This window comes from Gracilinanus agilis, chromosome 5, assembly GCF_016433145.1.
Source record: "Gracilinanus agilis isolate LMUSP501 chromosome 5, AgileGrace, whole genome shotgun sequence".
Lineage (NCBI taxonomy): Eukaryota > Metazoa > Chordata > Mammalia > Didelphimorphia > Didelphidae > Gracilinanus > Gracilinanus agilis.
The window spans coordinates 203,827,213-203,843,455 of NC_058134.1; the positions used below are offsets into that span (position 1 = coordinate 203,827,213).

Consider the following 16,243-nt stretch of genomic DNA (forward strand, 5'->3'; position numbering starts at 1 on the left):
TGATTATTGGTATTGGTATGGATATTATCAATACCTGTGTCTTGAGTGGACAGGCTATTGTATTTGACTGCTGAGAAAGATGGCTTCTCAAGTCAGTCTAAAAGAATCCTGGCTCTGGCCAGTTATATAAAACTATTTATTGTAGGTATAAAAATTCAAGGAAGGTAAAGTAAAAGGAAAAACAGATAGAAAAGTATTTCTTATGTTTTTGTAAGGTCTCTATTCTAATAAATTCTAAGTATAATCACCCAAACCAATCTGGTTCGCGATGGCCTGCTTCTCCCTTGAACAGAGTGGAGGCTATTTTCTCTTCCTATTTATCTAAAGCCCCAAATCCTTAACTATTTATCCTAATTTAAAATATAAACTTATAATAGAGAGGAATAAGTCAGGGTTATCTTTCCTGCTGCTCAGAATTGATTTCCAGCTGGTCAGAAATCCCACTGCTTTGTCCACTCAACCAGATCAGACTTTGCTGCCACCTATTGGGTCAAGCACAGGTATTGCACTCAACAATCTTCTATGTCTTGATAAGATGGGTTTTCAGGATGTGAATTTACCAAGATTTTCCAAACTCACAGAGCCACTCTTTGGACAACCTTCCTTCAACCAGATCAGCCCAAAAGAGAGATGTTGGTTCAATTGTCTTTCCCAAAGCTCCTTGGGAAAATTCTCTCCTATCAATCATTTCTGAAATTCCATTCAGATTTAAAGAAACCCCACTCATTCATCTCTCTCTTGTACCTATCAATAAATTTTGCTAATTAACCCTATCTCCTAATGAACTCTTAATTAATGAATAATTCTATACATTATCCATGGTTCTCTTTCACATACTCTGTGGTCTATCCATACAGGCTTTACTGTCTGTTCCTTTCACATGGTACTCAATCTCCCATCTGCCTTCATCCAAGCCAACCTCCTGCTTTGCCTGCAATGTTCTCCTTTTCACCTCTGCCTCTTAGAATCCTTCGTGTCCTTCAAAAAACAGATTAAGTGCTGTCTTCTGCAGATCTTTCCTAGTCCCTCTTGATGCTCTAGTTTTCCCCTCTACGGTCACCTTGTTTTTCTTGCATATATCTATTTATGTATAAATTGTCTCCCCCATGAGAATATGAGTTCCTTGAAGGTAGGGACTACTCTTGCTTGTCTTGCTTGTTCTCCCATCCTTTATTTAGTGTATACACACACACATATATTATATTAATATTGTGTCATTTGAAATTGTTATAAGCCCAGGAAGACTACAACTCCCAGGACTCTCTCTGCTACAATTTCCCCTGACAACTCCCACTTCCTTTGTGAGAGGTGTCAGAGAAAGTATAAAAAGGAAAGTTTGGCGCCTTTTCTCTCTCTACCCTGAGCTCTGCTCTCGCTAGCTGGAGACTCTCGGACCCTGATCTCTTTCTCTTGGCGCCCTTTTTCCCTTTCTTCCTACCCTCCTAGTTTTCCCTAGACCTCCCCTTTCCTAATCTAAATAAAACGTAGCTATTCTAAACCCTAAAGTTGCTCTCTGATCATTTATTTGAGCCCCTGAAGGGCTCTGATAAATTTCCCCCTGTCAGGGCTGGAACCTTCCTTTCCCTTCCTCTACCTTCCTCTCTCCTTTCTCCCATTCCTCCAATCCTCCTACCTTCATCCCTTCACCCCCACACAATATATATACTAAATATATACTATATTAGTGTATATATACTAAACATATACCATATTTAGTATAAATAATATAATTTAAAAATTATTAAATGGTTATTGATCAAGAATTGGAATGTTGAAGGCATTTGTGGTATAGAATTGAAGAGAATAGAGAGGTTGAGATAGATGTCAATTTCTTGGGTAAAGAATGAGGAGAAAAAAGGGGTGGTGTGTGTGTGTGTGTGTGTGGCCTGAAGAGAGAGGAAATGTTTATTATAGCCTGTGAAAGAGTGATGGTGAAATGTTGAGGGAAAAGAAGTGTTGTCATGTAGTGAAAAGGAACTGGTTGAGATGAAATAATATGAATTTGCTGTGAACCTGAGTAGCATGTTTGTATGTTTGTCTCCAGTGTTATTCAGCAGTATCTCAGAAGGGGCAAAAAAGATGCAACATAAGAGTAATCTAGGGTTAAGGCTTCAAAAACTGATGAATGCCTAGGTTCTTCCTGCAATGGACAAGAATGGCAAAAGATTCAAGGGCAAAGGACATTGAAAAGTCAAACTGGTTAACTATAGTGCCAAGAATATAAAGGTAGAAAATGAAGCCAGAACTGAGGAATTGGATAGGAAATCTGAGTAGGCCAGAATAATTGGAGGTTTGGATGAGGATAAAGTAAAGGTTTAGGAGAGTTGAGACACCTGAAGGAATGGAAGAGAAGCTACACTCAGAGGGATTTCAGAGGTCTGGACCTTGAGGATGGTATTGAAATCGATTGTAATTGTCCCTGAGTTTATTATCTGAGTTAGTATAAAGGTACAGAGTTTTGTTTTTGTTTGTTTTGTTTTGTTTAGAAGGAATAGACACTTTATTCTACTTAATAAGGAGGTTCCTGAATTCAGCCACCTTGCTTTCCCTCTATTCCAAACCTAGACCCCTCTGTGTCTCCCTTTTCCCTTTTCCACACAAAGTCAGGTTTGTATCCTGGGCTTACTGGGCTGTGTATAGTAGCATAGACACATCTGTTCAGGTTGTGCCCTCCTCCATTTAATCACCTAGTACCTTGAGAATGGAGGCAAGGAGTCCTGAGGGAAGGAAAGGGTATCCAGAGCAGATTGCATTCTTTCTGCCCTTCTCACAAAGTTATACTTGACTGGAATTTCAATTCCCCATATCATAAGCCAGACCATTTAATTGTCTCCTAACTCTTCCCAATCCCACTCTGGTGGGATGAATGCTTGGGCTATTAGGGAATAATGTAGGAATCTCCACATTCCCCATCTCAAGGAAGAATCCTATTGAGGTTGATGAACTGGGAATACAAGCTATTTTAGTTTGACATGTGTATTGATGCTCCCAACTAAAAGGGCAGGTTTTATGAGAGAGAAGGTTGTGAGTCAGGTACCAAATTCCTTGAGGAAGGAATTAAAATGACCTAGGAAGTAGCAAGATAACTGTTATGAGATTCTAAGTAGGGTCATATATCAAGAATGCACCTCATGGGAGGAAAATTTGGTGATGGATGATGGCAGCAATAGGGTCTGGCAGTGACAATAAGGAGCAAGGAGTATGTCTATTCTTATGTCAGTGTATGTGGAAAGAGGGAAGAAGGAGGAGTATGTGCATTCACTATCAGAGGTGAATGGTCAGGTTCTGTGTTTGTAAGAAGATTGAAGGAAAGAAGATGAAATATAACTTAAATGGTGGTTTTTAAACAATAGAATGATGGATGGATGGGGAAGTTAGAGCAAAACAGGGTTGGGGAGGGATAGAGAAGAAGTGAATGAGACTGAGAGAGTAAGGAATGATAATAAGGGAATGGACTATTAACTCCTTTAATTTCCTTCTTAGGCAGTTTTATACCAGAAATTAGAGAGCAAGAAGAAATAATTTTCTAGTCATGGGACAATAGATTATGAAATAGATCCTAGGTAAGCTGGTGGCTATGTCCTAGACCCCAACTTTGATTTTATTTTCTCTCCCTGAAGGGATATCAGGAATCTAGACTTGGGATGGTCTATCTAGTAGAATTGTGTGGAAAGAATTTTGTAAACCATAAAGAGCTGTCATCATGTGAGTTGTTGCTATTACAAAACAAAAGCATTTCCTATTTCTTCTTCCCTATGGCTCATGTCCCTTTGCCTTTGGAGTAGGTCCTCTAACTTCCCCTTTAGAAGATGTGCCATCTGTCTAGCTACTTGTTTATATAGATTAAAATTCTCTGAGGTAGAAGCTTTGCCAAAACTTGTGCCTGAAGCATTGCTGAACTTCAATGAGATGTTTTATAGCCAGAACACATAGAAAGAATTCTTTTGTTTTGATCCTAAGTGTAAGTCTTTTGGCTCTATGTTCTTTTTCTACCCCCTTGTTTATTTGTTGTTTAAATCCTTACCTTCTATCTTATACTGTGTTTTGTTTTCCAAGGCAGAAGAGTGATAAGGGCTAAGTAGTGTGACTTTCCTAGAGTCACACAGCTAGGAAGTGTCTGAGGTCAAATTTGAACCCAGGATCTCCCATCTCTAGGTTTGGTTCTCAATCCACTGAGCCACCTAGCTGCCCCATCCCCTAGTTTTTTTGTTTGTTTGTTTTGTTTTGTTTTTTAACAAAAATATTATAGGCTAAGCCAGAAGCTGCAGACCAAACTGAGTGGCAAAGAATCATAAGCAGAGAGTAAACTGAACTACTTGATTAATCACTCTAAAATTTATTTAGCTTTACTCATTCTGAGTTTTAGTGTTTTCATTAAAAACAAACAAACAAACACTTCTCACCTTTCCCCTATTTCCTTCTCTTTAAGTTGACTTTAGGGATAAATGCAAGATGCAAAATGTACAATTTGGGGAAAATCATGACACTGGAAATAGAGAATATGTTTTACTGTTGGAATAAGATTGAGGAAAACCATAGAGAGGCTGGTGCTTTTTTCTCTACAATCCTGTGAAGTGGGTAATGAAAAAAAAATTATTGCTTATTCTTTTAATTTCTCTTACTATTAGTGGTTTGAAATGACCTTTAATTTGTTGATAGTTTTCAGTTCTTTTTTAAAAATATCTCATCTATATCATTTGACCAGGAATGGCTCAATATGTGATGTAAAGATTATCCCTCTCCCCACTGAATAATTTCCCTTTTATCCCAATTACATTTGTTTTGTTCATTCTAAAGCTTTTCATTTTCAAACAATCAAAATTATTTTACTTTAGTTAAAGATCCTCACCTTAGTTTTAAATACTAGATAGAACACTGGTCTGAGGGTTAGAAAGACTTGGATTAGACTCTCACCTCAGATGTTTGTTAACTGGGTGACCATAGGCAAATTACCTGATTTTTCTGATCCCCAGTTTCCTAATCTGTAAAATGAGGAAGTTATAGTTAATATCTAATATCCTTTCCAGCTTTAAAGCTACTTTCTTATGATCATCCATGCTTATGGAAGATACTTCAATACATTTTCTGTAATGTTAAACTATGTTATCTTTTATAGTTAAGTCACTAATCCATTTGGAACTTTCTGTGGTATGGTATAAAAGGCTGCTCTAAATTTTTAAAAAACTTTCAAGTCTTTCCAGAAGTTTTTGTTAAATAGGGGAATTTTCTTCAATTAATTTTAATGTTCTAATATTTATTAAAAACTGGGCTTCAAGTGCTGTTATTTCTGATTCTTGTTTATGTAGTCTATTCTATAAAGATTATGTAATTCCTAAATACTTTGAAATGTTTATATTAATTTATAGTTTTGTAAATTTTATTATATTGCCATGTCTCAACCATGAGCAATGAATATTCATCCAATTATTTAAATCTTTCTTTTAAAATCATATCCATATGTTGTATATGTATTTTAGTACATTGATTTGCAGATATGTTATGCATTTTGGAGTTACTTTGAATGAGATTTCTCTTTCTATTATTTCTTCATAGTTTTTGTTATTACTAGAAGTGCTAAGGATTTTAATTTTTTTTGTATTTTTGCATTTTGTATTTTGTATTTTTTTATATTTTGTATTTTGTATTTATATGTTATTCCTTTGGGGATAAGGACTGGATTTGTGATTTCACTGACAGAGAGAACTATCATCTGAAAATGCCACCTATATCACTTCCAGACAACATCATCTTGGCAGCATGCAGTATAAAGAGATATTAAAAGGTTGAAAGATTATATGACTTCCCCATGTTTACATACATAGTTTGTGTTAGAGGTTGGTATTCCATCAGGTTTTCATCATTTCCAGGCCAGTTTCTTATCCACAATGCCTTTTTAAAAAGTTTATTTTCCACTGTGCCTTTTTTCTGAAGATATTATCTCAATGAATTCTTTTGCCGTTTTTTTGGAATTTTCTAATTGGTTTCCTGAAAATGGGCATAATTTTTTCTTCTCTTGGTGATTATTTACATCTTTGATTTCTTTTGTCACATTGCTGATTTGGTATTATTAGAACTATGCGAGAAGATAGGACAATGCACACCTTTGCTTTACACTTGTACTTACTAAGAAATCTTCTAATTTTTGCTGCAAATAATTATAGATTTTGATTTTAGATATGTACTTTTTTTTAAAACCCTTGTACTTCGGTGTATTGTCTCATAGGTGGAAGATTGGTAAGGGTGGACAATGAGGGTCAAGTGACTTGCCCAGGGTCACACAGCTGGGAAGTGGCTGAGGCTGGGTTTGAACTTAGGACCTCCTGTCTCTAGGCCTGACTCTCATTCCACTGAGCTGCCTAGCTGCCCAGATATGTACTTTTAAACCTATTTTTAAATGACCTTTTATGTTTATATATTTTAAAGGATGTTAATATAAATGAGTGATTTGTCAAAGATCTTCATCTCTATTAATGTAAATATATGTTTCAGCTGTTTTTATTATTATAGGGTAATTTTTATTATCCTCATAATTTTGAACTATCCTTAAATTCTGGGAAAAATTCAACTTTCATTCAGAATCCATAATATTTGTGTCTATTTCTTTAGTATTTTTGATAGAATTGTATTTAACATTTTTTCACTAATATCCATTAGTGATATAGGCCCATAGTTCTCTTTCTTTGCTTCATCCCTCCCTCATTTAGGCATTTAAATTAATATGTCTCACAAATTGAATTTGTTAGATTGTTGTTTTTCTTGCTTATTGGAGAATGATAGATTTAGAATAGCTGCTATTAAAAGTCTGATAGAATCGAAATGAAAATCTATCTGGCTTGGCATTTTTCTTTGGTAGTCCTTTTATAGTTTGTTCAATTTCAATTTCTGAGGTTAGGTCATTTAGCATGTCTTTCATGTTCTTTTAATTTGGATATCTGATATTTGTTCAAATACAAATACAATTCCTTTCTATTTTTTTTTGTTAGTGTACAGTAGTATGTAGAGGTTCCATACATCTTTTAAATTTTTTTCTCCTCTGTTGTGAATTCACTTAGTTCATTAATGTTTTTGGTTTTTGGTAATTTGATCTCTTTCTTTTTGATCAAATTTACTAAAAGTTTAATGATTTTCTTAATGATTTTTCTTGATACCATTTGATGTTTTCTTGGCAAAGATTATGGAGTGTTTTTCCATTTCCTTCTCTATATTTAAAGTGTGGCCTCCAGGAATCAACAATTCAGATTGATTCCATAATTAAAATAGACCCAAGTCAGGATCGGTTTTAAGGTAGTTTATTTACAATTAGGAAGGTAAAAGGTAGGGAAATAAAGAGAGGGAGAGGCTAGTCCAGGCCTGGAGAAGCCTGGATGGAGAGAGAGAGTTAAAAGGCTAATTAAACTAGGCTACAAGCCACAAGACCTTAGCAATCAGAGAGGCTTTAATCCTACTTAAGGCAGAATTTGGAAACGCCAAGGTAGGCCAAGGAAGTCAGCCTAACTTACCCACATGACAATTCAGAGTAGAAGCAGTCTGAGGTCTCAGCCGAGCACCTCCAGCACCAAGTCCAAAGCCCGAACTCCTTACCAGGAGTAACCCACATACTTGAAGAGATAGTGTCTTTCGTCACTTCCTGTGGGTCCACCTCTAATTCAAGTGGACAAATGGCAGCCTCTACACTGATTTGGACTGCCCAAAGGGCCGTCCCTTGTTCTTGATTTCCTACTTACTGTCACTTGTGGGTAACTCATCTCCCTTCCCCACAGAGGGAGGTGGGGATGACATAATCTAGATGCCAAGGGTAAGTAGAGTTTTGACTATGAATGGGCTAGAGCTAATTCCATTTATACAGAGCACAATAGTATTCCATCACCAACAGTTACCACAATTTGTTCAGCCATTCCCCAATGGAAGGGCATCCCCCCCACCCCCATTTTCCAATTTTTTGCCGCCAAAAAGATCGCAGCTATAAATATTTTTGTACAAGTCTTTTTCCTTATTATCTCTTTGGGGTATAAACCTAGCAGTAGTATGACTGGATCAAAGGGTAGATAGTCCTTTAAAGCCCTTTAGGCATAGCTCCAAATTGCCATCCAGAATGGTTGGATCATTTCACAACTCTGCCAGCAATGAATTAATGTCCCAATTTTGTCACATCCCCTCCAAAATTCACCACTTTCTTTTGTTGTCATGTTAGCTAATCTGCTAGGTATGAGGTGGTACCTCAGAGTTGTTTTGATTTGCATTTCTCTAATTATAAGAGATTTAAACACTTTTTCATGTGTTTGTTGATAGTTTTGATTTCTTTATTTGAAAATTGCCTATTCATGTCCCTTGCCCCTTTATCAATTGGGGAATGGCTTGCTTTTTTGTACAATTGATTTAGCTCCTTATATATTTGAGTAATTAGACCTTTGTCTAAGCTTTTGTTATAAAGATTTTTTCCCCAATTTGTTGCTTTCCTTCTAATTTTTGTAGCATTGGTTTTGTTTGTACAAAATGTACAAAATGTAGTTTAATGTAATAAAAATTATCTATTTCACATTTTGTAATTTTTTCTAATTCTTGCTTGGTTTTAAAATCTTTCCTTTCCCAGAGATTTGACAAGTATACTATTCTGTGCTCACCTGATTTACTTATAGTTTCCTTCTTTATTTTTAAGTCATTCACCCATTCTGAATTTATCTTGGTATAGGGTGTGAGATGTTGATCTAGACCAGTGGTTCCCAAACTTTTTTGGCCTACCACCCCCTTTCCAGAAAAAAATATTACTTAGCCCCCTGGAAATTAATTTTTTAAAATAGCAATTTATTTAATACCAATACGAATTAATAGCAATTAATAGGAAAGATAAATGCACCTGTGGCCATCACCGTCCTCCTGGATCGCTGCAGCACCCACCAGGCGGCGGTAGCACCTGCTTTGGGAATCACTGATCTAGACCCAATGTCTCTCATATTGTTTTCCAATTTTCCCAACAGTTTTTGTCAAATAGTGGGTTTTTGTCCCAAAAGCTGGATTCTTTGGGTTTATCATGCACTGTCTTGCTGATGTCACTTACCCCAAGTCTATTCCACTGATCCTCCCTTCTATCTCTTAGCCAGTACCATATTGTTTTGATGACCACTGCTTTATGGTATAGTTTAATATCTGGTACTGCTAGGCCATGGAAGGGTTTAAATATTAAGGGAGAAAGAACATAAGGAGAGAAGAAAGACACAGAGATGAAGGGTTCAACAGCATGGCATTCAGCCTGTGTTGCTCCTCTGATGGAATTTTAAGTGCTCCTACAAGTCCTGAATAGGGGAAACACTTCTTTAAAAGAGTCTAAAGAGTCTTCCTATGACTGTCTAGATGTCTCTATGTTTTTAGTCCTTTAATTAAAGGTTTGATATCCTGTTATAAATGAAAAGTATTATTTTTTCTTCTTACATTTATGTATGTATGCTTTGTTTTGTCTTGGTCTTGCTTTAGTTGTTTTTTTTTTTTTCTATTGCCTCATTTTTGGAAATTTATGTTCAAGAAGAAATCAGTGTCATTTGCTGGTATTTAGTCCGCATTTTGAGTCATAAGACCTGATCTTTTTTCCTTTCTTTTCTATGATGCCTCCTCCTAAGGTCATGTTATCTTATTCTTACAGCCATTATATATGGTTGTTTTTTTTTTTCAGAGTCTATTTGCTTCATTTTGCATCAGTTAATATAAATGCTTCTCTGCATTGTGTTCATCATTTATAGCCCAGCAATATTCCATTGTATTTTTGTGCCAAAATTTATTTAGCCATTCTCTTATTGACTGTTTCTAGTCCTTTGCTACCACAGAAAAAGCTGTAATAAGTATTGTTGTATATGGAGTGTTTAGTCATTAACATTTTTGGAATATATCTCAAGCAATCAATGGACTCTCTAGGTCAAGTAGGGCAATGTCTCCTTCATTTCTACTATTTAAAAATTTAATTTTCAAGTTATCTTATATCTTTGCTAGTTAAATTTTTATTATTCTTGGTTTTCCTACTAGGCTAATATATGCAATCTTTGTTTTAGTTTAGACACTGATTCAACTGCAGCAAGGCTGAAGTCCACCTGCAATACTGGTAAACTTAGCTCTGTATTGATTCCAAGGCAGAAGAGTAATAAAGGCTAGGCAATGGGGGTTAAGTGACTTGCCCAGCTTCACACAGCTAAGAAATATCTGAGGTCAAATTTGAATGCAGGACCTCCTGTCTCCAGGCCTGACTCTCTATCGCTGAGCCACTTAGCTACTTCCTCTTCTATTTATTTTTAAGCTGTGCTTTATTTCTTTGAGTACTTTATAATTGTGTATATGTAAATATTGAATGTGTTTTCTATAGTTGCCTATTTCATTTTTAAAAATTACAATATGGAAAGTAATATTTTAGTAGATTTCTTTTTTAGGTTTGCAATGTTACTGAAGCTACTTAAAAAAATCAATTTGGAGTTTTTTTTTCCTTAAGGATTTCTCTATTTTATTTTCAACAAAAAGGGATTTTTTCCCCCTCCACTTTGCCTATCTTTTTGTTTTAAAGGAATTTGGTGGAATGAGTTCTTTCTGAATTTCTCAGAACAATTTGGGTATTATAGGTGTTATTTATTTTTCTTTAAAAATTTTATTGAGTTTTCCTGTAAATTCAACTATAGCAAGAGTTTTTTTCTTTGCTAGTTCCTTTTCTAGTTAGTTCAAATACTCTTATTGAAGTTGGATTATTTAAGACTACTCTTTTGTGTTCTCTTAATCTGGATATTTTACATATTTATAGATAATCCTTGATTTTTATTGAATTCTCAGGTTGTTGGCATGTGACTATAGTGAATTATAAAAATTCTTTTTTGTTATTTTTGAGTTTGTGGTAAATTTACCTTTTTCATTTTTCATTTTGTGAATTTCATTTTCATCTTCTTATGACTCATCTTTACTTTAGAAGTTAGTTATGTTCCCATTGTTATTTACCTTGAAGTTAATTCTTTTCTTTCTACTCACTTTTCTCCCACTTTATATACTGTCTCATTCTGTCAGTCCCACAAAATACATTGATTCACTTGTTGGGGGTGTTGTATCGATTGGTCCATGGTATTTCAGGTCTGATCCTTCATTGTCACATTTCCTCTCTCTTTCAATTCCTCTTTGTCTTCTTGTGTACTTTTATAAAGAAGTCTCTTAAAAGCACCTCATTTGCAGCTTCTTTTTTTTTTATAAGCCTCCATAAACATCCATAGCATTTTATTTTTTCTTTTATAGTTACTAAGAGATGGAGTAATAATTTTGTTTCTTGTGCTTTCCTTGGTGGTTGTACTTAATGACCTTTCTTGTACTTCTGTTGTTTACCATATTTCCAATTCTAAAAATCTACTCAAGTTTGAGGTTTTGGAATGTTTTGTTTTTGTCGTTTTCTTGGGAATAGCTCTCTTTTGTTGAATGTCTTTTCTTTTTTTTTTTCATTGGTGGTTAGGTTCATGTTTTATAGGGCTTTTCAGTTAAAGGGCTTCTTAAGAGAAGCAGGCCCACTAGTAATGAACTTGATCTTTATTATAGTTTTTAACTACAGGAATAGCCTCAAAGCCTAAAATGAAATACTTTGGGGAAGGTGTAGGGGAATAGGGTAACAAGATATGACTAGAATAGTAGCCACAGAGACCTCAGATGAGTAGGTTTTTAGGCCCTGGAAACCTGAAGATTGCTTGGGGATGGACAGGAGAGAGCAGTATCCTTTAGAGACCTTTAGAGGGAATGGCCTCAATCTTGCTACACTCTCAGCTAACAAGATCTCCTTAGTCTCCTTGTCATTTGAAGATTCTTGTATTAAAATCTCCTCAACTTCCAAAATTTGCCATTCACTAGCTTTAAGACTTCAGCTTCTTCCTCAATAAAATGAAGTTATCAGATTAGATAATCTCCTTTTTACTTTTCACATTCTATGAATTTAATCTAATCTTATCAGCAGTTACTTAAAAATCACCTTTTAGGGTGGTTCACTTTTTAGGGACAGCTAATAGCATGCATTTTTTGTTGATTTTCATTTGCTTCAACTTCAGAGGGCAATATTTTGTTATCTTTAGGTTCTGGGGCTAAAGCAGTGATTATAACAAGTAAAAAAGTATTAATTAATTAAATGATGGGTAGAGAAGATAGTACCTCTGAAACAAAAAACAAAAATTGATATTTTATATCTTGAGTAAATTTCAGATCTAAAAAGAAATTTACTAAATTATTTTCCTTATTTTTATAAATTATTATTATAAAACTTGAGTATGCAATGATAGAAAGGGGAGTCTCATTCAGAATAACTAAAAATGTATAAAATATGAAGCAAGAAAGTTTTATCATGAAAGGAAAGAAATAAAACATTTATTAAGCCCTTACTATGTGACAGACACTTGGCTAAACTCTTTACAAATATTTCATTTGATTTTCACAACAACCCTTGGAGATAGCTGCTGTTATTATCCTCTTTTTACAATTGAGGAAAGTGAGATAAACAGAGGTTAAGTGACTTGCCCTGAACTGTAGAGCTAATAAGTGTCTGAGGCCAGATGTGAATTTGAGGCTTCCTGACTCCAGGCTTGTCTATCCACTGTACCACGTAGTTGCCTCTACAAAGTAGGATATACCTTCTCGGAAGTAAAGACCTTGTCCACAGTGGAGGTTCTAGATCCTCTGTAGTGAGTAAGTAACTTCCCTACCTTGAAATTCAAGTTTTTGCCACTAACTTCAGTAGCACATGCTCTTCTTAGCCTTGGAAAAGCCTCTACTTGCTTGTAAAAAAAAAAAAAAGTTCAATTGAATGATTTAAAATTCTTTTCCAGCTTCAAGATTTTATGAGCTATTTGAAGGATTCATTTGGATTTATGGGGTAAATTTAAGGGGAATCCGTTTTACCTACCTTTCAACCTGAAAATAGTTTTAAATTATTGTTCTATTCCTTCCCACTCCCTTTGATTGCAAACTCTAGTTTATTGGGTACCATGGTAGAGATTTTTAAGCCCCTCTCCTCTTCCTTTTTTGGGCTTCAATAGCTAATTAAAGAGGTGGTTGCAAAGAGATGTTGGGGATCATTGGTGAGTGGTTCTATTCTTCATTCTTATCCTCCCTCAGTTTTCCCTCCTTCTCTCCCCTCTGTCCTTATCCCCCAAGTCCTCTCTTAATTCTCACCTCATTGCTTTTTGTCTTTTCACATTCAGGTCCAGGAGCAGAACTGGACAGTGCCCAGTGAACTGATAGTATGGCTGCTCCTGAAAAGAGAGCAATCAGAGGATCACGGAAAGCCAGATTTGGACTTAAGGGAAATGAGGTCAGTACGAAGGCCCCAGGGGATGCACAGTGGGGTGAGACAAGAGAACAAGACCCAAGCCAGCTGGACATGTTGAAGAAAGCTCAGGAGTTCTTCCAGACCTGTGACACAGAGGGCAAAGGCTTTATTGCCAGGAAGGACATGCAGGTAAGAGGATCTGCTGCTGAGACTAATCAGAGTTAAGGTGATAGCATGTAGATTTGGGTTAGACTGGTGATGTTCTAGGCCAGTCTTAATCATCCATAATCATCCCTAATGACATCTTCCTTAGAAAAGATGTCATCCATATAGCATAGAGGGAAACATATATATGCAGAAGACGGTGTCAAAAAGCCTAGGTTCAATTCCTGACTTCGATGTTTACTAACTATATGATCATAAGTAAATCACTTGTCTTTTGAGCCTCAGTTTTTCTCATTTTCAAGAGGATAATAACTATATTTGCACTGCCTACCTTTATAGAGTTTTTAAAAGAAAAGTTCTTTGTAAGTCTTAAAGCACAATAAAAATGTGAATTGTTAGTATTTCCCAAAAAGGAAAAAATATTCCTTCTTTCCTGTTTCTCAACCTGCATAAATATCCACAAATAATTGTTCTCTAGATTCTGGAGACTAGAGGATCATGGGATCATAGATTTGGAACTAAAAGGCACCTAGAGGTGATCTGGAAGCAGCCTAACTGATTATTAAAGAACTAGACTGGGAGCAAGGACAGCTGAATAAAGTTTACTCTGCCTCTAATTCACTGAATGGATGAATGGATGGATGAATGAATTAATGAAAAAGCATCTATTGAGAGCTTACTGTGTGCGAAGCACTATGCTAAGTGTTGAGAATATACATAGAAAATCAAGACAGTGAACCTCTGCTTTCAAGGAGTTTACATTCACACCAAGGTAAGCAACACATAGGAGAGTTTTCAGCTACAGATGAGATGGAAAGATTCCATGGTCCTATAGGTGCAGTGAGAAAGCAGATGATAATATGTCTTGTTTACTGTGATCCCCATTGATAAAAACCACATCCATTTTTGGTGTTAAACCATTTGACTGTGCCAAGAACTTTGATGATGAGAATTTTATTTTTCTTCAGCAATTGAGGGAGGAGAGTGTTGTTGCTATTCCCAAGGCTCTTGGATTTACCTCTTCATTAATGGCAGTTGGTTAGTTGTTGGTATTGGTGGTAGGAGGAAGGGTGAGTTCTTTCTCCTTAGAGATTGTTCTCCTTAATGATGATTTGGGTGTCAGACTGGAATCAAGGCTGGTAGTCTAGTGACTACTACTATTCCCAGGACTCTTAGGCTCAGGGTCCTGGGCTTTCTCCATATAGGTCTGAGGGAGGTAGTGTCTGAACTGATAGTGCTGGTGGTTTTGCTTAACATTGGCCACTTTCTAACTCTCTCTTGGAATAACTTACTTCTTCAGCCAGTTTATGACCTTGGAGAAGGGAGAAAGGAAAGAATGAATTGATACTATTTTTTTCCCCCAGTAAAATCTTGGGGATAAACTAGAAATGATATCTCCACCTATTTTTGAGTTCTTGAAGATATCTCAAAGAGTTATGGTGTAATTCAATTCATCCAATTTAACCAATGTTTATTTTTATTTTTAACCTCTATACATTCTACCATATTAAAACAGTAAAGATTCAGCATTTTTTTATCTTCATTTCCAAATTCTCTCCCTCCACCCCTCCCCAACCCATTGAAAAGGGAAGAAATGCTATGCCTGTTATACATATGAAGTCACTCAAAGCAAATTTTCATATTAAGCATATTGTAGCTAGGAAAAGAGCAAGAAAAATAAAGCAAAAGAAAATAGCTTCAATCTGTATTCAGAGTTTGTCAGTTTTCTAATCATGAATCCTTTGGAATTGTCTTGGATCATTGTAATGATCAGAGTAGCTTAGTCTTTTATATTTTATTATTTATCCAAAGCTTATTAAGCTCTATGTGTGGAACCCTGTGGCCTTAGGTCTGGAGCAGACACAAAATTCAGATAAGTCCTTGCCTTTAAGGAGTTTGTAGTCTAGAGCAGGGTGAAAGAAACTACATGGACAACTATGTTGTTATTGTTCAGTTGTGTCCAACTCTTCTTGATCCCATCTGGGATTTTCTTGACAGAAGTTTTGGAATAGTTTGCCACTTCCTCCTCCAACTCATTTTACAGATAAAGAAACTGAGGCAAACAGAGTTAAGCAACTTGCCCAGGTTCACATAGCTGCTTAATGTCTCAGGTCAAATTTGAACTCAGGAGGATGAGGTTGTATTTTAATCTATTGGAGAGAGAAGGAAATGGCAAACCGCCAGTTAAATTTGCCAAGAAAACCCCATAGACATTATTGGTATGTTATAGATGGTGGCTCACAAAGAATCAGTTATGACTGAACAATCATGGCAAAGGTACTGGAGTGGTTTGCCATTTGCTTCTCCAGCTCATTCTACAGCTAAGAAAACTGAGGTAAAAAACGGTTAAGTTTTGGAGGCTGGATTTGAACTTTAGGGTACCACTACACCACCATACCACCAAGCTGTCCTGTGAGAATGTTAATAGTCACAAGTTGGAAACTAAGACTGTTTCCTTTTGAAGAATGGCTAAACAAATCATAGTACGTAAATATAGTAGAATATTTTTATGCCCTAAGAAATGACAAAATGAAGTTTCAGAAATAACTGGGAAGATTTTTATGAGTAGAAGCAGAGTGAAGTGAGCAGTACTAGGAGACTAATTCATAAAATGATTGAAACATTGGAGTGGAAAAAAACTTTTGGAAGATTGTAGAGCTCTGATCAATGTAATGGTAAGCCATAATGGAAAAAGAGGCATACAATTTTAGACATGACTTGTGTGAGAATTAATTTTTATAGACTATGTAGATATGTATCAAGGGATTTATTTACTTATTTATATTTTGCTTAAGATGAGGTAGTGGGATGGACAGATTA

General features: G+C 35.7%; 1 protein-coding gene across 1 annotated transcript in view; it reads left to right on the top strand.

Annotated features, from left to right (window-relative positions):
* Positions 1-13,231: 13,231 nt before the first annotated feature.
* Positions 13,232-16,243, top strand: part of CRACR2A (calcium release activated channel regulator 2A) — a 122,251-nt gene continuing 119,239 nt past the window's right edge. The window contains exon 1 of the mRNA XM_044679090.1: positions 13,232-13,447. Coding sequence (XP_044535025.1) covers positions 13,232-13,447 — 216 coding nt within the window. The remainder of the gene's footprint in view (positions 13,448-16,243) is intronic.